We start from the raw sequence: 21,899 nt of genomic DNA on the forward strand, positions 1-21,899 counted from the left end.
GTGTTTGAGTAGGTAGGACTGTTGTCATACTGGTTCTTGTAGGCGCCACAATTTGTCAGTGTTGCTTCAGTAATTTCACATGAATAAACTTATGAAACAAACCTGGGGGAAATCTCCATTCCTAGGGAGGTTGAGGCTGGAAAAGTCCACGTCAGGGAATCCCGAGTACATGTCCATGTGCACATCCGGAGTGGTGGTGGTAGTGCTGCTGTTTAAGTGGTATTGCCTGGAGGGAGGAGGAGAGGTTTGGTTAGTTTAGTTATTTGTTTAACAACTTAACAGCAAAGTAAAACGTTTTCTTCACCCTTAGCAGCTGTGTAAAGGAAAAGGTAAACATCGAATATATTGAAATATATTTCAATATGAAACTGTACAAGTACAACCAACACCTTTTACTACTGAGAAATGAGCAGCTCCGATAGAGAGATGGAAGAGGCACAGAAAAGTATCACATATGATCATGTATCACTATCTGAACAGAGACTGATGCTTTCTGTGATAATCAAATACAATGATCTACCACTATACTATCGCACTACCTCATGGTTTTCGCAATTCCAACACGTCACTCAAACTTTACTTTCAGTTTCGTTTTTTTTGACGACAGTCTGAACATTTAATTATAGAAAAGACTGATGTCAATGGAGTGAAGATATTGTATGTTTCTAAATCAAAGTGTCTAAGAATTATTGGCCGTGAATACAAAAAAAAAAAGCTCTCGCATGTTCAAAGGCAACAGGGGAGCTACTTTAACTGCCAGAGACACAATAAAGTTAACAGAAACACACATCTTAAGTCGGACAGGTGGAGAGATTTTGAGGCGTCCATAGAAACAAGTGAGTGAGAACAGCTCCTACCTGTGTTGAAGATCCAGGGTCTGCTTTTCATTAATGCCAACCATTCTCCTCTAACCCCTCATTAATGTGAGACACAGGTCCACAGACCTTGCGTTCCCAACATGCGATACAATCAGTTTCTTCCTTAGTCCATGTCATCATAACGTAACGAACAACTTTGCTCACAGTCGTGGATGCACACTCAGAATGAAAGCAAAACTAAACTTTGTGTTAACCGCATCATCTTAGGTTCCTCTCATCCAATCAGGTGCCAGGGTTCAGGCTCAAAGGGATTGAGCTTGGCCAAAGCTATTCACAGGATTTGGCTCAATGTCTTTAACCAACGGGCCAGAGATCAGTGGGGCTGATTGATTCAAGTTGAAAACACACCAGGAAGCCTTATCTATTGTATAGAAGCCTATCCATGAAAATCACACATGCTGTGATTTTATTTGTTTAATTTTCCAAACAACACACAGCAAAATTGAGTTTTTACTCCTTAAATAAAAATGGTAGCCACAAATGCGCAGATGCTTGTTAAAATTCCCCAGCTATTTTGGATATTTGGGATGGTTCTGTTTTAAGCAATCAAGCAAATGTGACAATGAACTTTAAGACTACACATTGGATGGATGGATGGGGGCGGGGTGTCATGCTGAATGGTAAACATAAATTAGAAAAAAGGGTAATGAGATCATACTGGTTAAGAATCTGTTCAGTTCTCAGAGAGATCATAGCATGGCTCTGTAATAATCATCCACACTGGAAATCCCCTTCCTGGCCCTTCAGCCAACAGCGATATGACAGTGATATTATTACAGCAGAAGTCTTGGCAGGCCGGCATCAGTTGCTTTCCAACAACACAAAGCTGGTTAGGGGCTTTGAGCCAAAGGAGCTGATTGACTTACTGTGTGAGTACAGCCTTGCCATACTATGCAGTCTGTAGCTGTGTACAGGTCATTATTTAACCATGCTATTGTTTCGCAATCTCTTACACAAGACCAAAAACAGACTAACCAAGCAAGTTATAATGCCATTTTTAGACACTTAGATAGCATCTGACAACTGGCTAGAATGTGTTTTTAATGACTTATTTCCTGTTAGACTGGGTGCTTTATTCGTTGGAATTACTGTTCAATCAATCAATGCAGCTTTATGTTGCGGTCCATCCCGAGCGCTGCTCTTCAAAACACACTGAACTACAACTAGGAAACATCCTTTCAACACATAAACGCCTCCACTGCAGTAGAACTTGGAATAACTTGAAACGAACTATTCTTTACACTTTATATTAGCAGGGATAATGCATAACTCATGCATGCACATAGGACGTGAACAGGACATGGAATTTACTTGGTAAGAGTCCCTTCAAGTACTGTAAAGAAAAGGACTGACAGACCCTATTAGAAGGAGAATTCCACCCAAAGACACCACTTTTATGTACTAGTGAAGAGAGTAACAGAGAACACTATGTTAGTGCTTTTGTGGGTTAAGAAAAGGTGAAAACTGCTCCATTTCAGTCTGATCTGGGCAATGATTTTTGTATTTTTATCAGAATTTGTGTTTAAGGCTGGATTTTCCACTCAGTTTTAAGTTTTAATGTAATTTCCCATCAGAAAGATAAACAATCGGATAATGAGACTTTCCATAGAGAGATGCTTATCAAATACACCCTGAGAACATTCAATAAAACAATAACAATTTACAATAACAATCTCAAAGATTCCTTGGAAGACGTCCTACAGTCTTACGTCTAACTTTGAGTCACAGCCCTGTGAAACACTCCAGCCTGGGTGCAGGTCGTACCAACTGTGGATAGTGCAGAGAGGGCAGGCAGCATAGTCATACCAAGAGTTGGAGTGGAGTGAAGATATATAAAAAAAAGAACTCATCCCAATTCACTGTTTCATTTCAGCAGAAAGAAAATGGTAAAAGCATTTCAGCATTTTTTTCTCCTTCCTATAGTAAGGAAATAATGTTCAGTACCAAGAAATATAATGTCGTCCTATTTCACAGAGCCATGTTGTCTGTAGAAACTGCACTAAATCTGAGCCTTCGTGACTGATCACATACGAGCTTGTCAGAGATGATCAGAAATAAACAAGACATGAAAATAGATGAGCGGTCTGCTTCTTATTTTTCTGCTGTAAACAAACACGCAGACTCAGCTGTAAGGACAGACCTAACCTCACACGACCACAAACTGTTACTATTGCTATTGTTTGCTAAAGAGAAAGACAGAGAAAACAACAGGAAAACCCAACACATGTTAGGTATCAGTGTCGAGTTATTTACTGCATCACACTGTAGGACATGTAAATACAGTACAGTCTGTAAGTAGTAGACTGACTTGACATATTTTCAATTGTGAATATGATTCAAAAAAGACTAATAAGCCAACAGGAGGAATGCAGAGCTGCAGTACAAGTACTTAGGCCAGACACCAGGAGAAAGACTGGTAGAAACACATTGTCTCGAGGGAGTTAACAATAAAGTTTTTATTGATGTAACTGTGTGAACTGTCTTCTAACCCAAACCCTTGAAAGTCTCCCACTGCCTTAAGTGAAGTGACCCCATATGAAAAACTGCCATGTATCATGCAGCACAAAACAGCCACACATGAAACTACCTCTCAGAATAACATTTTCTGCAAGTCGAGTGTATTGGATAGCATTATGCTGTATTGGAGTTACCGTTATGACGTCTATGCTGCTGCTCACTCCACAGTCAATATCTCAGTGGCATTTTTACCGCTACTCATAAGAATAGTTTCTGCTGTGCCGAAGTGCGTGAACACATCAGTCAGTGCACACAGAGCACTGGCCCATTCACATTTTCTCCTCACTGCTGCCATGTGATCTATTAGCTCCTCTGCTTGTTCTCAATGACCATGAGAGCAAACAACTAAGGGCTTTAAAGTTCAATTAATTACACTCTGGCTGTACAGTGGAAGACAATCAGCAGCAGCCTGCTCTGTTGCCTGCAGATCATGGAAGAAAGGAGGAGCGAATACAGGGTGATGTGAAAAAGACACTAGAAAAGACCTGAACTGAGGAGCTGAAGTTTAAGGCCTCTGTCCTGTTTACTTAGTCAAACTGAGAGCAGTGGTGAAAAACATTTGAGGTGCTGCAGCAAAAATGGCTACAATGAGTGACTTCATGATTTGTCTGTTAAAAGAACAGACAGTAACACAAACCTCCGGACATTGTTCTTGCTAGATGAAGGCCTTTACGACACTGTCATGCAGTCCTAAGATCACATTCAATCAAACCAATCTTGTTTAAAAGACATCATGAATTTGATCATGATATTTGCACACACTAGAAGACGGAAAGTGAGTTAAGGGTCTTGTAAAACCAGTTTGATGTCAGAAAATTGTACTTTGAGTCAATCTGAAAACCACAGACTGTGCTCTCACGTCATCTGATGATTGAACTTTCAAAGGAAACACTGCACAGACAGCAATAACAGTACAACTACCACAGGTTCAGCAAACACCCCCCTGAGTTGTGCTTAGTATGACACATGCTTGGTGATGACTGAAGTCATTTCAGTAATTTTGTCAGTAAGACCATAAAATCTTATCTTGAAAATAATAAGTAAGTCACAGATCAAATACTGAATGTAGATATACAACAGATATACACAAATCTATCATATATTCTTGTGTTAAAAACAATACTTTGCTGATGTAACAATCTTTTGAGACACTGGGTTATCTTGAGTTCTTGTGGTAACTGTGATACATGCTTCTCTCTCTTTTTAACTATTCTTGGAGTCATTGACACGCAGTTTATATCGTGTCAATAACATTAAAAGACATTTCCATTCCAGTAGAAACACCTGTTCACCGAGGCCAAACAAAGGTCAGACCAGCTGAACCAAAGCCATGTCAGAAAACGCACGTTGACTAATGTGGATAGATGGTTCAGCTGGCTTTTTCAGCTACAAGCGTATTGGTCTGCGATCAGTGCGCAGCAATTCTGTGGCTCAACGGATGCACACCAACAAGGGCCGCAGCCATGTCTGCTCTGTTTAGGTGCTGCTTACGCTGCACAGCTGTGTAGATATAATGCTGTACAGCCCTTGAATTGCATACTTCTCTCTCACGCACACACGCACGCAGCTTATGTGGGAGGAAAGAGAGCAACACTTCTCATTTAGCAATGAGGTCATAAAAACAGAGCAGAGCTACGAGATGTTAAAACTTTTACCTTCAGGGTACAGCATTACATAGCAGCTGCATATTTTACTGCAGTGCATCACATTAATCGTAGTCTCAAATTTACTACTCAAATTTAGCATCATTCACATTCCAGTTCAAGCACTGACCCACACAGTTATAATTCCTTTTGAACATTTCTGGACATAAAAATACACCTGCTGACTATTTTTATATTCAATGTTACTCTTAAAACACTTTCTGTCACAGAACACACAATAATGCATTAGTCAAATGTATAAATCATTAGCGAAATACTCATTAGACACCCTGAAAACCCTCAAAGACACTCGTAATAACTACTTATATCTGTGTGCTACTTGTCAACTCATGTGTGAAACTCCTGTGGGAAGTTATTGCCCAATTTAAACGGTTTACAGTCCTCGATCTAAAGGCCATTTCCTGCTGCGAGTACAGAACATGGTATTTGTTATGAAACATTCTCAGTCGCTGTGTGAGAACTCATGAACAGTGCAAAAAGTTATTTCAATCCTACTGTGTCTTGTCACGTTTTCAGCTGACACACTGTTATTCTCAGCTCGTGATAAAGCAAGGTATGGTCACATGACTTTGCTAGTTTGTATAAACTTACTGGTTTCCAGATTGCATAGGGCAGTGTATGCTGTATCCAGCCTGCTGAGAGTACGGTCCCCAGGAACCAGAGGAGGCGTATAGTGAACTCTAAAACAAAACAAAATGAAAATCCGTCACACTACAAAAAAAAGCATGGACATGTAATATATAATGGTGTAATATGTGTATAATATCTAATATAATAGTGTTCTCGTAATGTTTTAACAGGGCCAACAAAGGTTCTGTGAGTTCCTCTTTCCTAACAGCAAACATCACCTTGTATCAAACGTCATTTCTTATTTTTAAAATTCAGATCTAGAGAATACTTTCACCACCATTACACAAGTGCATGTTGCCAGGCACTATAGTGAAAAACTATATATAGGCTGCTCATATTAACATCAAACCACATCTTCTCTCCACAAGTTCTGCTGAGCTATGCACGAACCACATGTCAATGACGACAGAGAGCATGATGACTTCATTTTGTTGCTATGTACTAGTATAGGCCCTTACGTGGTCTGTTCAACCAAATCACAATACATTTTTTATATTTCTAGATGACTGTTCTGCTGGGCAAAGGTCACACACACCAGGGATCAAAACCGTACAATGTGAGAATGTGTTGTTCTGTACTTAATGCAGTCATAAACGCATGCAATTAATACATTTACCATCTTTTGGGATTGTAAAGGTGAACCCTAGCACTTTTCAGAAAATACTAATACATACAATACATTTACACTTTAAGGAATACATGTTTGCATACATAGTACAGGCACATGCAGATGACTACCAGAAAAAAAACAACCCATGTGAGTTAATTGAATATGCATATGATGTTTAAATGCAAATAAAATCCCATAGAGTACCTCCATGTTAGAGGAGGCCACAGGGAACAAGTTGCTGTCCAGCTGAGGGCCTTCTGGATGCAGGTAGTTCTCCCCGTCCATGGCCAGCGCTGAGGGGAGGGTGGGCATTAGACCACAGCTTCACACATGACCACCAGCTGACTTAGGCTGCGCACCCTCCGACTGCCACCCACGTGCTGGCTGTGTCTGAGATAGTACTTCTAACAAGGGTAAATGCTTTCCATGACCTGAGGAAGACAGCAGATGTGGAGGGATGTGGGGGAAAGTGAGAAAAGGGCAAAGTGACATTAGAAAAGATGCAGAGTACCTTTCCAGCAGAAACAGGATGATCAATATCACATCAAAAGAGTATAAAACCATAAAACCACAAGGAAAAAGTAAATCAAAGGCAAATAAAAAAATTTATTTTAAAGCACATTTAATGTAAACTGATCATTAGATGTAATTTAAACATTTAAATTCTAACAAACAGTAACCATAGAATAAACATAAAGGTCTTAGAATATATTCACACCTGAAGAGTTCACACTGTATGAAAATAAAGAAATATAACAAAATGAGAATAAGTATTTTACAGTGCTTGTTGAATCTTATATCATAATGAAGCAAATGAGACACACAACTGGTCTTTTCCTTTTCAAGACTGATTCTAGTTGTCACCACACAAGATGAATTCAGATCTTATTCATAATGCAGTACGAGCTGACATTTATTGATTGACAGCCCTCATTAGCTGGTTGTCATCACTGAAAGTTCACTGAGGACCAATTAAAATCATGGCAGGAGGTGCTCAGGAACGAGTCTATTATCAAAAACAAGATATTTGACATTCATACTCAGCCAATTTCCAAGGCTGGCGCAATTTACTCCTTGTTGGTGTAGACTGTTGTATTTGCTGTTATATGTACTTGTTGATACACTTACGTTGCAGAAAATTATTCAATTTTATAGTAATGAGGTGTAATACTCAGATCTGTCTCTCCTTCTCACACAAATGCGTATATTAAAATAAAAGCAGGCAGGATGTTGCACAGGTGTTTACAAATATTACATAATATATAGAATACATAATACAAACATTCTTCTCTTTCATCTGTCCGATAGATGCACTCGTCTGTAATTTGGAAACTGACCACAATGACCTACTTTCTTCTGATATGGTTTCACAAAAACAGCAAATAAAAAGCTTGAGGTTTGTACTTCTGCTGCCTACAGTTTTATGACAGTACACATGTGGAATAATGTGTACAAATGCAGCTTTAGCTCACTGTCCTGGTGCTTAGGCAATGGATCTGCTTCCCTGTGGTTTGTGGGAACAAAAGTTGTAAACTACTGATTCTAAAAGCCTTATGTTGGTAAAATATCTTTTAAAAAACTGAATTCTATTTCACTTTCAGATTGAGTGCTTAACAAATATCCCACAAACCTCAGCAGTTTGACTGCTGATTTCCCAGCACTCCACAATGCACGTCTGTGTAACGTCAGTAACACACCCTGCACCCAACTAATCAAAATGTTACCTTCCTTCCCCTCTGCCCTCCTTCGTTCCCTCCTCCAGTTTGCCCCCAATCTGGAACAGGCCAGACGTGTTCACCAGGGACAAAGCTGAGGTAATAAATCCTAATAGAGTTTATGAGGGTCTAAATAAGAGGCCCTTTGTGTGTCTGAGTGTGTGTATGTGATAGAGAGACAGAGACCTGACCCAACATATTCACCACATGCACGGCCAATACACACAAAGGGAGGCCATTTTACCCCCAGGCTGCCAGTGTGATTCTGTCTGGGTAAGAGTGAAGCAAATGTTGGGAAGCCCTGCGCAAAGACCCAACTGGCAAACTTTACAGACACGAGTTCTTAAGCAAAAGGATATTAGATATTTTCTGAATATGTATGGACAGCTTCCAGCCCGTGAGGTCCAGATGAAGGCAGGGACGGGAAAGCAGTGTGGCTGGGAGTGCGTGTGTGAAGTCCCTTTGGTGTTATAGAATTGTACTCAACACAACACCTAAGGATGCTGAAAGCGTAGATGCATCAAAATTTTATGTGGGTCAAAGGTCTTGATATTTTCCTGTTACCTTCAGCCTAGCACACAGGCTACAAGTGAACTAGGTCTAATGCACGTTTGTATCCAACCTGGGTTCACTCTGAGTTTACCTGGGTGCAACACTGTCCAAGTAAAATAACATTAATGAAATTAACTACATAACTACTATTAAAAAAAAAGAGCATAGAGAGGAAGGAAAAAAGATACAGACAAAGAGAAAGTGTGCACACAAGTCAGTGAGCAATAGAGAGAAACTAAACTGAAACTTAATTTTGTCACATCATTTCATGGAATTCGGGTATATTCTGTGCCTGTACATCCATTGTGGTAGGTAATATACAAGTTTCCGGTATGAAAGGGATATTTGAGAAAGCTCAATTCAACAATACAGTGTTGAAGAAAGAAAATACATAATTGCCTAGTAACACAGTTGTAGTAGTAATAGTAGAAGTGTACATTCAATAAGTGTGACAGCTGAAAACATCATCCTCAAAGTCCAGACTACCATAATTGCATCTTCTCATTTCTTCACCAACCCCCCCCAACCATCCATAGCCATGTCATTCACCAGTACCATGCCAGTTACAGTCTCTTAGCAACGGGGAAATGTCTGTCTTTAGCTGTTCACTAACCCCCACATCTCCAGTGAGCCTCTGAGCATAATCAAAACTGATCATTGCAAGAGTGGTCCTAGATATCTTCTTCCTGTAAGGCCTCTCATTACTGGAAAACAGCCAAACCCCCTACTACTCCTAACCACTAAGGAGAGGAAGAGGGAGGTGAAGAAGGCAATCAGTAGGGAGAAGAGGGCCGGAGATATGGGAGAAAGAAAACAAAAGATAAAGAACAAAACATGCCCACTGCAGCCCAAGGGACACAAGGAGTTCATTCATCAAAAAGCAGCACACACATAAGTCATTTTTTATAACCCTGCTTGGTTATTTAAAAACTGTTTGCAGTGTCAATATCTGGATTTCTACTCTGTATCGAGACTGTGAAGCAAAGCGTGTATGTCCTATATGCTGAGGAGGACAAGGTCATTCCAAAATAACACACAAATCCTTTGTTATAAAGTACAAACGGAGAAAGAGAGAGAAAGAGAGAGAAAGACAGAGAGAGTATTCTGCAGCGTAATCTGTTAAGTCTGTTAATTACTTCAAAGGTTACTGCTGTTTTTTGTACAACCCCTCCCATGTGTGTCGCCCTCCATCTCTCTCTCTCTGTGGGTGGCCTGGTGCAAAAAGCTCACTGCAGGAAGATTAGGACATTTCATGGGCAGTAATTGTAAATTCTTTAAAAGCTGACACGAGCCCATACAATACATGCCGAAAACGCCAAAATACACAGGCTGATTCATCGGGGCAGGAGGAACGGCAAACATGGAGATTTAGCGATGTTAGAAACGTTTTTTCCAGCGATGTGGCCACATTCTAGGCCAGTTGGTTCCCTTTGGCTGCGTGAGTCACTGTGCTTGTCTGTCAGCCAGACAGACAGAGGTTAACAAGCAGCATGCCACTCTGTCACTTCAAAAACACAAGATGTGTGTTCACTATGTGTGTTGTTAGTTACAGCTTGCGAGTATGTTAGGTAGGATGTAAAATTCAGTCAGAGAGGGGGAGGGGGACTGGTGGCCTTTAGTGAGTGAGCATCAGTGGCCGCCAGAGCACATGGGGATCATCCAGGGAAGTGTGACTTCCTTAAGCTGCTAAGTCACGATTAACACTCACGAGGAGAACCACCACCCTGTGCGCCGCGTGTGCCACCTCACATTCACATTTGCAGCGTTGATATACAATCAAACCTCCACACACATATTAAATGGATTAAGGCTGTTTCTCTTAATGTACAAGGCTTCAAGTGCCTTGTAGGAACTTATATAAAAGTCATAAAACGCATGTATGCATTGGCTATAAACAACCTGTATGTGTGCATGTGTCCCTTTAAATGCAGTGGACAAATGTAGGACGAAGAGGAAATGTATGACAGAGAGAAAAAGTGGATTTCTATTAAAAGGTCATCGGAAGAGCATAGTCACTATCCCACTTTCTTTTGTGCCCAAAATCTGTTGTTTCCCTTGCTGGAAACAGTGCAACTCTCCCATACTTCACTCACACTCATCATGTCAATGCATTTTTCCGCTTACATATGTGGGAACATCTTTGTGTCTGTCAAATGCTCTATGAGCTTGGTCGAGTGCACAGCGGGACCAGCTGAACAAGTCCAGTTGCTGTTGTGTAAGAGTCTATGAGAGGTCCATGAGTGGAAAGGCCAGGAAAAATGAATCAGCGTAGGAGATGCAATGTGAAGTTTGAAGTGACGGAGCTGCACTTTGAACACACGTGTGTACAGTAAGACAGCAAGCATAGTACACAATCGTTTCTCATGTGACAGCCCTCTGTTGGCATCTGTCTGTGCTTCTAACAAGTCGGCAGATGACAATCATTCAATTCAAAACTCAACACTCATTCATCAGCGGTCCATCAGCATCAACAGTAATCAGGTTAGAAATGATCAGGGCCCAGCTGCCCTACACCCAAACAGCAAGGGGGTTGTTAGTTGGTTATGATTGGCTGGAATGGCTGGATTCATTAGCTACTGTGATGAAATATTCATAAAAGGAACAAGTTACTTCCCAGGGAAACACAAGGCTTTGTCATTCAAAGCAACCTACATTATTAATCAGCACCTTTTTGACACAAAAGGCCTCTGTGCGCGTACACACACATACACACACACACACACACACGAGACCCATACCCTTAAGCACATACATGGAAGGACATAAACATTAGCTACCAATCTGTCCCTGTTCCCCTTCCCACAAACAGAATTTCCATTCAGGATTACAGACATTGCCATAAAGGGGCTGTGAACAGGCCAGTGAGAGGGTAGGACACTGGATGGAGAATAATGATCGAATGACTGTGTAACCGAATCTGCCGTCTTATCAAAAACCGGGAAATGGAAACAAATTGGGTTTTAAGAGCCTGTTGTTATTACATTGCGCCTGTTCAAATATTTATCAAAGAGGCTCTCTGGACTGGGACAGGACACAGGAACACGTTGAACAAACGGGCAGTCATTTGAATGATGTGGTCTGACTTTAAGGCAGCATTCAAAGATTTAGCGACTTCCAAAGGGACAACAATTCATCTTAATTAGATTCTCATCAACCATTCCAAGTGGCTATTTAGCACCAATTTTGCCACGATGATGAATATCTTTGAGCCCACAAACACCAGCTGAACGAGACATTAAAGTGATTTATCCATAAAGGGGAACTTAATCAAGCCCTCGTGACAGAGAGGATGCCTTTGTTGTGGTAAATAAAGGAAGAGACTGGCTGGGAGAGAGGGCCAGGGAGCAAGGAGAAAAGAACGGTGAGGGCAGAGAGGAGTGTGACAGCGCAGACCTGGCAGAGTGGTGCAGAGAGACGTACAAAAAGATGACAAACAATGGTTTGCAGTGGCTTTCTGTGCAAATCCCTCTACTTCTACCACCACCACCAGCTCCCACCAGAAATAGATCAAAGACTCACTAGATCAGAGAGAGAACGATCCACTTAGCCGCCTCTTTGCCCCGTTTTCCCTCTGCCATCTAATTTCCTCAAAATAGGAGGATGATAACACATGCTGGCTGAGTGTGGCTCTCTGTTGCCCTGGTTCAACTAGTCAGGTGAAAGGACAGACGCTTGATTTACCTACAGAAATGTGTATTGCATGAAAAGTGCATGCATTTTTATATCTTTTTTTGTGTCACTTTAAACTTTTAAGAAACATTCACAAAACATTGCTATGGAAATGCTAATGCTGTCAAAGACTGCAGGTAAGGCACTGACTTAAAAAGGGAAGATGCATGTTGTGTATTTGATCATTAAAGCTCCTTTTTATCTATTTGACATGTTGTCACGTGCGTTTACATATACAATATTAACATAATCAGATTACTCGTATTTCAGGTCAAATAATAGATAAAAACTCATCAAAATGTCAAAATATGCATCTTCTGTCTCAGTACATGGAATACTGCCTTTACTGTACAAATATCAGCCCAGAAATAACACTACCCCTCCTTTCTCCACTTTCTCTTGTGGTAGTTTATCTCCCATCATCAGAGACGTCCCTCCTTTGCACTGTAGTCTACTCATAACGGCCCTTTCGATTCTCAAATGTGGACCACCTCCGTCTCCATTTGTTACCCTCCCACTCAACACCATCTCCATCACCAGGCCCATATTCTCAGTGACATTGTCTACTATTTCCATCACTATCACTCTTTCCCGAGATAGCCTGTTGTTTTCCTATTTCCATCACAGCCCCTCTTGCTACATGCTAGCCCATTATGTGTCTCCATGTCCCCATTTTTCTTATGTTCATTCTTCCTTCTCCCTCCCTCCCGTCAGAGCAATGTTGGCCGTTGCCTCTCATCCTGTCTCACCCCCGGATGGATTCTGCTGCTGATTGGAGGCAGCTGGTTCTCCAACTCTGAAACTCCACCCCCCTCCCAGCCGTGGTTATTCAGAGCCCGTCATAACACCAGGCGACAGCTATCAGATGCACATTTCACAAGCAAACAACATCACACTCGGACACAAAATCTGGACTGCTGAAGAGGTGTGTGTGATACAAGACATGTTTTAATCATGCATTGTGAGAGTATTCAGAGCTGTTGTGATATTACAAACAGAAACTCTATGTTAAATTGTCCAAATTTAGCACCTATTGAAGCTTGTTGTGAAATGGGACCTGGAGCAAATCTGTCTCTCAGAATCCAAATAGTTTGTAGCCCTGAAACAAACTAAGAATGACACCATTAAAAATAATAATTTCTGTCCGGTGCTGAGAGTAAAACTCTCAAATAAAAAAAGGTACCAAATTGTGTTTCACTTTTCTGAACTCTGCCCCCCAGCTGTTCAAATCCAGACAGTACTCTACTCCACTCAGACTGACCTCACTTCACTGGCAGGCGTGAGAATATTGCACCACATGCACAGCGTCAGGGAGCCTGTCTGTGTCTGTTTGTCTGTCTGTACCACTCTGCTATGCTAACTTCACTTCAATTCAGTTGATCCGCCTGGTATCGACTGAAGCTGCTACCGCACTCTTGAACAATAACACCACTGCAAGCCGGTGAACCATGCAGAAAATTAGTCAGATAAGCACAATCCATTCAAATTATGTAAAGTGATTCGGCGAAAGACGAAATGAAGGGGCCAAAAACCCAATTAGTGTAAATACAAAAATCAGTAAAATAATTTCATAAAGGACAAGTGACAAAGAACCTAAAGATGACAGGACAAGTGCCAGATGAGTTTCAGAACCTGTACTTTGATGCCCCCTAATCCCACTCATCTGGCATGTGTCTAGGATACATCCAAAACACTCTAATTGTTATCAAACATAAACATTTTCACAAGCTTTTTTCTAGTGAATACACTGTTCAGATGTTGAGACAGATATCATGTCTGAGTAATGTGGCGTTTTCCGGTAAAATGTCTTCTGGCATTCACTCTTAAGTGAAAACTCATGGTACTGAAGACTGTATAAACCCACTCTGAGTTGGTTCGTGTGTGTGAGCACGAGTGCAGGAAACAGAATTTTTTTTTTCACATTAGTTGTGTTTGACCTGTTGAAGCCCTGCCCGACTGTTCCTATGAAGTTAAGCCTTTGCCCTCCAGGTTAGAGACATCTTCAAATTAAGAGCTGCATGTGTTAATATGCAAAATGTCTTTCCACTGCATATTATTTGTGTGTACATGGGCGCGTTTTCTAAATAATAGGTCAGGATGTGGCACAGTGTTTAAAAGAAACTGAACAGGCTGGGAGAGGCTGTGTGTCAGATTAGCCTTTTTGTTGTTTTTGTGACTAAATAAACCTGCATACATTTAAAATAAATATCCTGCAGATCAATTTGTAGTTTCGTCCTTTAGAAAACAAGAATGATAAATATTTACTCATTCTGTACAATCCGATTCAACCACACCATGCACCTTAAGGGTTCCTGAAGCGTTTGCAAAAAGACACTTGAGGACAACATTTAGACATGCAAATACAAAAACTCCAAGTCTAATGAACACACTTCTTGTCTTAAGGAATTCAATAATTGAACTGCCTTTCTGCCATTTTAATGGACAAGGACAAGAGGCTCCAAATAAATAAAAATGAGGGTTTGGAAAATTCAATGACAAATCCTAATTTTCCACAATAATAACATGCTTTGTGTGCTGTGCAGTGGTCATATCTGCTGACACTGTGTTCTCACGCCAGGCAGCGACTACTGTGGCCAGTGATCATATGGCCATGGTCTGGGTTTCACAGGGACTGCCTCCACCCTCATGTTAACTGTTGTTACGGTAAACTGATGTCCTCAACGTTTGTGGTCAAGTGGGGGGCTACAGACTAGTTTTGAAACACCCACATGACAAAGACCTCGCTTTAGTTCTTCTTTAGCTCCGCTCTGATCACGACGGCTCAGAGCAAAGAAAGATTTATGTATCCCAGCGTTGATCTCATGATGAAAGCTCATCTGCAATCAAGTTTGAGTTTAGACATGATGATACAAAAAAAAAATCAAAAAATGAAGCTAGCTGCTAATATGCAAATATCAACACTGACAAGAGTCCTCAATTATATATGCAAATACCACTGACATATTTGCAGTCAACACAGGCCAGACATCAGGGGGAAATGGTCCCATGGCTAGTGATCAATGTCAACAATCCATCCTGTTGATCCTGATCCTGCATGTGTAACAGGTTGCCCAGTTAAACAGGGTCAACACAGGACGACACATTAAGATAAGATAAACCTTTATTGATGTAGTAATGTATCACAAATACATAAATGTAGATGTTGCAGCTGCATAACTACAGTTGTATTTAACTACAGGTAAGCAGAAAATAAAAGAATAAATAACAGGAGATATACTGTATATAACACATAGAAAACAGCATTCAGACATTCATCTTGTGTAAGGGGCTTAACACAGTAACGTATAATGAGGTATATATATCACGACTTCTTTATTCTTTATTATGCTACACTAAACATTTTACAGTCCAGGTGGAATGCCAGCCTTCAAATAACTTTTTTCCCTATCCTGTTTATCACATGGAACTTGTTATAAATCTAAGCTGATAACTAAAACGAAACACAAGGCATTCGATCATCCATCAATGTGGATATTTCAACATTGGTTAATATTTTTCTCATATTTCCTTCCTAGATGAGCCCCATTTTGAAATATCTGTTTGCTTTTCCAAAGAAAACCGTAAAGTGTTGAGAAATGCTCGAATTTGGCAGCACGCCTACATTTTAAGTGTCTGTTACGGAGCTCTGATGTGGCTTGGGAAAGATCCATATAGCATCCAGGTCTGGATACTAGTTGGTACATGAGAGCCTCAAACGGCCCATCATATATAGTGCATGTTTGCTTCTTGTCACAGTGTAGAAAAACAACACGGTCATATATTTCCAACAACTGTCGCTTGTTGTTTCACTCTCTTCAGACATTGTGTTTAATACATGAACAATTATCTAATGAAGGTCAGTTTCCGGGAAAGCAGAACTGAATCAAATGTATTACCTAGCCCCAATTCCCCTCCTCCACTCCACATTTTTCACTCTCACTCTAATCAGCCCAACGGCCATAAATAAGATTTATCACTGGCACCAATTGGGGAGGGGAGAATAAAAGACCTAGCAGAGACTAAGAGAGATTGGAGGACAAGTCACAGAGGGGAGGGGGCACGGGCCACGACTGTGCCTTAGATAGTGTTGCAAAATTCTGGGAATATTCAAGTCAGATATTTTGATGGGAAGTAATGTTAATTTATCGGAATGAATGGGAAACAGCCTGAATAAATTGCAAACCCTCCCAACAGAAGTGAAAAATTTAAATTGATTTAAACTTTAAACTTAAATTAACTGAAATATCTTAATGTATAAAAAAACATAGTCATTTCTGTAATATAATCATAACTTAAAGCATCTTCGCAGTAATGTGTGCAGAGGGTTGTCATCCTATTGAATACTTTTCTAATTTTATGCTGGCAAATTATCTGTACATGTGATGGAAGGGTGCTGTTGAATGCAGTGCATGGTTACAATTAATTCAAGTGGGCATAGTTTTTACCAAAACATGTCATTGCTTTTCTTTCCCAAATAAATTCACTTTTGAAAATGGTACCTTTATTGCATTGAAATTTCACAAAATCAAGAAAAATTACGATGCTTAACTTCCTATGGTAAATTTGCAGAAATTGACCAACCCTTTGCTGCCCTAGCCATGGATCACAGCCAGTTGAGTGCCAAATCGCCAAATGATAAATAAAAACAAAACAACAAGAGTAGGCCTTTTCCTGGTGACAATCACCTGGATGCATTAGACAGACATGTTCCCTGTGTATCATCCTTACAGTTCCTGTAGGCTCTAACCACAGTACCAACAGATCTGGTGTGTTGTGACCACAGACTGTGTATAAAGATGGGCGACACATATCCACTTACTCCCATTGTACAGAAATGAAGCTAAAATATCTCAGATACGGGCACTGACAGCTTGTGCTAGTGACATCATCTGCAGCGGGAGTCTGCACAATAACAATCGGGCCACAGCACTAAGGTCCCGCCTATACACCTTCCTGACTCAATTGCTAGTTAGGATTAGCTGTCAATCATGATGTCACACACCCTTTTAATAGCATCAAATAACCAACTGAAGCCAAAATTATAACAAAAATCAACATTTGAACCTCCATCACTGGGATAAAAACCAAAATGACAGACACAACCTTCAAGAAAAATGTATTTGATGTTTTGGCTTCATTTTATTGGAGCGGTCACGTCGGCCATCTTTATACGCTGTCTATGGTTGTGACTCTCAGAGCCCCTGCGGCCCAGGCAGCCATCAATTGTCTAAAACAGTAGGAAATTAAAAAAGGGGAAGCTGTGCAGCACAAACGTGCAACTTAACATGTATGAATACAAGCACTGTTAAGAAGTTGCCTTTACTATAACAGTTCTTCCACCCCTGGACAGGAGGCAGGCATTTGAACATATCCTTAAAATATTAGACTGTCCACTGATTTGTCTTGTCAAAAGTAGGCAGTAAGTGTGAAATATGTTGACTACTTTGTGAATTAGTATCATTTTGGATACTACAAAAGATAGAATAAAAAAGCACCACATAACTAAGCCATTTTCCTGCCTGTAGGGTTGTCTCTGAGAACGGACGTCTCTCATGCAGTTTTACTTGGGACAGGTTGTGGACAGGTGGACAAAAAAAAGGGAATAAATTGTGGTTTTTCCCTGTTTTTCCACTTGAGAAACCAATAAAACAGCACGCCTGTTGCTATTTAAGCTATTGGGAGGGAGAGATGGACCTGGCTGCAAAGGGGATTTGAAATCAAATGACACCAGGGCAATTTCCCAAGGACCAAGACAGGAACTGTGCATGTCAATCACTCCACAATCATCAAATAATCATCAACAATAGGGGAATGACATAATTAGAAAAATAGCCAGCCACAGTAGCAAGCCAGTATGTCAAGGCTTGTGTGAGGCCTGCCCAGCTTTGGCTGCAGGCAACAGTCACACTGGAAACTAAAGAGTGAACATTTTAGAAAAGAAAAAAGCACTAGAGGGGACAGCTTTGTTAGCCTTTTTTCTTTTTCTTTCATCTTGGTCACTCCTGCAGTTCTCTGTGTGTCACCCCCAAATATCCCACTTTGGTTCGTTCACATACTAAGCCCCCATTTCTACATCATATATCCATTTTCACCTTATACACAGAAGCTAAGAAAACCAAGAAAACACCAGTGATATGTTTACCTCGATCTCTTATTGCGTAATAGTCACATCATGGTGGCACACTGACATTGTGCAGGGTAAACTTAACAACACACAGAATAGCCACTTCTTAAGAAGCACACACGACTCCAACAGCGCATAATTCAAGGAAAACTACGTGGGCAGAAATTCGTCCATTACATACAATTCACTGCTGGCTGCATAGCCGACTAAAGTTTCTTATTACTGTGAATGCCTACAACTACTACGTTGATTTTAACTTCCCTGTGTCGTTTTTGAAAGTACTGATAATGGATGGCTAGCATAAACTGGGGCTTCATCTCTAAAAGCTTGGTGTCAACAACAATAATTTCTACCTAACTCGACACATCCTGAGATTATACCAAATCATTACATTACGCATTAACGAAGCTCTCCTGGTGTGTTTATAATAATATACAGAGAGATATACTCGTGGACTGGGATGTTTTCACACAATCAGTGGCGTAGTGAGGTTAAGCCGAAATGTAGTTTCTTCTGAAGAAAGGTGATCAGCTATTGAGGCACATTGGTCTCCGGATCAGCACAAAGGAAGGCAGCCAAAGCTCTACGTTAGTGTTTCTGCTGTTAGCCTGTCGACGGACGAACCAAACATCTAACAAGCGCTAGCAACAAAGCTGACGCTAGCTACATAGCATTCCTGATTTGTCCCATTGTATTTGTCGGTCAATAATCACGAAAAGCAAAATATAGCCAGATCCCACACTAGATTGTTAAAATCCGACATACTTCGGATAGCCAATTGTGCTAGCTAGGTTAGCATAGCTCATAGCCGTTTTCTGACTTTGGGTATGTTCGTTTTCTACGTTGCCTGTGCATGTTAATGGGATAACGTAGCTATCTAGTTTGCTGGGGGAAATCGTTGTTTGAAGACCATTCTGGTTTGTGTAACGTTAGCAAGCACATAAAAGAGCATTTTTCTCATTAAAATGTAACGCTAGCAGGGATATTTTTGATGAGCCACACGAATTGCTGGTTAGCTAAAAGCGATAGCTTATTACTAGGTAACTAATGTTAGCTTAATTAGCAGCTGGTCTTTATTGACGGTGGCTTAACGTTAGTAAAGCAGAGATATCTGCAACGCCATATCTTTTTACTTGCTATAGCTAACGCCACCATAACTACCCTTTGTCTCAGCTCTGTCTAGGTTCACAGATAAGGTCTCCTATGGTATCGTTGAACTGAAGACGGCCGCTTAAGAACCGGCGTAGCCCGTCGTCAAAAACGTGCGCGCCTAGGAGAGGCTGCCCTGAACGCATCTTGTTAAAAGACAACTGCCGATGTGTCGCTCGTCTTTCCACAAAATCCTCGGATTACACTTACCGTAAATGTGTTAGTTGTTCTCAATCCAAACCCCGAGCAGACGGGCTGCTTTTGAACGAAGACTCGCGTCAAAGTAACAGCAATGAGGAATTTTATCCAACTTGTTCTCCTTAGTTGTTTTCTCCACTTCCTGATTGAGACGGTGCCATTTTGAATAGCGAGAAAATATTTCCGCCGCTGTCGTCACGCGCAGTGCCGCTCGATGATCGCGAGCAGAGATCAGCCAGGCCATAAATAGTTCATCACAGGGCTGTTTGACACATCTGAACATAACACACATAAAAATAAAATTAAGAAGAACAAGAAATTACAATTATTAATTATTGGCCTTAATGTCGGCGCATTAAATAGTAAAAACCTTATAATAACACCACCAGGCTCAGAAAAGGCTTGATTCGCTGTAAAGTTCAGAATTTGTCTGTAAAACAGACATGTCAGGTCAGCTCTATTCTGCAAATTAAATTATAGGCAAACTGAGTTCAGGCTGCTGTGGTTTATAGGCTTACAGCAGCATACAGCCTTGTGTAAATGTGTATGACCTTTAACAGATAAAGGCTATTGAAGTTAATTGAACCATTAAACTCTATTATATGTGAAAAAAGGAGTTTTTCCACCTAAATCATTCTAGGAATGAGGTCTATTAATAAACGTTTCTTCCAGAGATCATTATTGCACTTCTGTATAGAGCACCTAAGTTTGCAGCACACAAGTAAAACTGGCTGTTTAACTTGAAAATTCTTTCATTTTTGTCTGTGTTTAAAGATAAAGCCTTCAACCAGAACATGTCATAGTATATGAAATGATTAGAAATAGCCCCAGATTCACGTGCAGCTTTTCCTGAGAGTCCTTTAGTAATAACCAACAAATTATGGCTTACCACTGCTGCCACGCTGACTATTAACCGCGGCAATAATCAAAGCAGGAAATCAGTAAATAAAGTAGGAAAGTGCTCATTGTGTAAAATCAGACATGATTCAGGAGAAAAAGCATTGCACAACTGTAGAAAATTGTATATTTTACAAAAGAATGCCAGTGTATAATAAAATAAAGCAATCTAATACAGCAAAAATGCACTGAAATTGAAAAAAGATGAAAAATAGGTATCGTAAAAACCTAATATAAAATAGAAAATGACCCATGAGTTGCCATGGTCTGTGCAACTGAAACCAGATATGATTTGTTATTGTTTCATTACATTTTTTTCATGATATTTTCAATTTAGCAGATCACCTGGACCTCTTCCCCCGCAGACAGCCATTGTATAGAAGCATATTTCATTTTAGATGTTAAATGTAGTACATGCTCATCTTCCTCCCGCCGGTGGCCGTCTCATTTTGGCATCCATCTGTCCATTTCACGTTATTGAACGACAGAGCTGGAAGAGCTCCAGTTGTTTCCAGCAAACACACTGCCACTGCTTTCCTGGTATAACAGTCCCCCCTTTTCCCAACAAAGGAGGGTGGTGGGAAGCAAAGCGGTGGTGTGTGTGTGTGTGTGTGTGTGTGTGTGTGTGCGCGCGCGTGTCCTTGTGTGTGTTTGTGATCAAATTCAAGGTACTATTTGTGAAAGCCACTTGCAGGACTGTGCTTTGTTTTCCCTGTCAGATATTGTTGTATTGTCTTATGTCAGTAAGGTGGTGGTTGATGATACGGGATGTAAAAGCAGTATAATTACATCCTGGAACATTTAGTTACAGACTTCTATACACTTCTATATGCATGTTACCTCATCACTGAGGACATTTTCAGTTCAGACTAACATTGCTCTTAATCTTTAGTGGTTTCAGAATTGGTTCAACACAGTGACAGCTGATGCTTGTGATGTGCCAGTTCTTAACACAATGAAGCAATTATAATATCAGCAATTAGTAATTTCAATTTTTTTTTGATAAAACACTATATCTGATGTGATATTTCAGGACGAACTGTACACGCAGCTGTTTTTCCTTTCTATTGGTCTCTATATCTCTATTGGTGAGGAGTCTGCTCTTTCAGTGTGAATTTGGCGCACCCTACTGGAATCATCCTGCAAACACCTCATACACACTTCACTCCCTAGATGATAATTAAAGAGTGTAAGTAGCAAGTGTGATTTCAGAGGCTTTGAAGAAGCACATAAAGCATTTTTACACTGAGAATTTGCCTTTATCCAACAATTTTGATAACAGTTGAGAGAAAGCAC

The 21,899-nt window shown here is 40.5% G+C and overlaps 1 protein-coding gene across 2 annotated transcripts in view; it reads right to left on the reverse strand.

The window, feature by feature from the left end:
- sbno2b (strawberry notch homolog 2b) overlaps positions 1–19,858 on the reverse strand; it is a 55,036-nt gene extending 35,178 nt beyond the window's left edge. For both annotated transcript variants that reach the window (XM_070832250.1, XM_070832249.1), the window contains exons 1-4: positions 19,719–19,858; positions 6,504–6,730; positions 5,651–5,739; positions 103–226 (exon numbers count right to left, since the gene is read on the reverse strand). In XM_070832250.1, the coding sequence (XP_070688351.1) occupies positions 103–226; positions 5,651–5,739; positions 6,504–6,611 (321 nt within the window). In that variant the 5' untranslated portion in view covers positions 6,612–6,730; positions 19,719–19,858. The remainder of the gene's footprint in view (positions 1–102; positions 227–5,650; positions 5,740–6,503; positions 6,731–19,718) is intronic.
- Between the last annotated feature and the right edge of the window lie 2,041 nt (positions 19,859–21,899).

Source organism: Pempheris klunzingeri, chromosome 6 (assembly GCF_042242105.1).
Source record: "Pempheris klunzingeri isolate RE-2024b chromosome 6, fPemKlu1.hap1, whole genome shotgun sequence".
In the NCBI taxonomy this organism is placed as follows: domain Eukaryota; kingdom Metazoa; phylum Chordata; class Actinopteri; order Acropomatiformes; family Pempheridae; genus Pempheris; species Pempheris klunzingeri.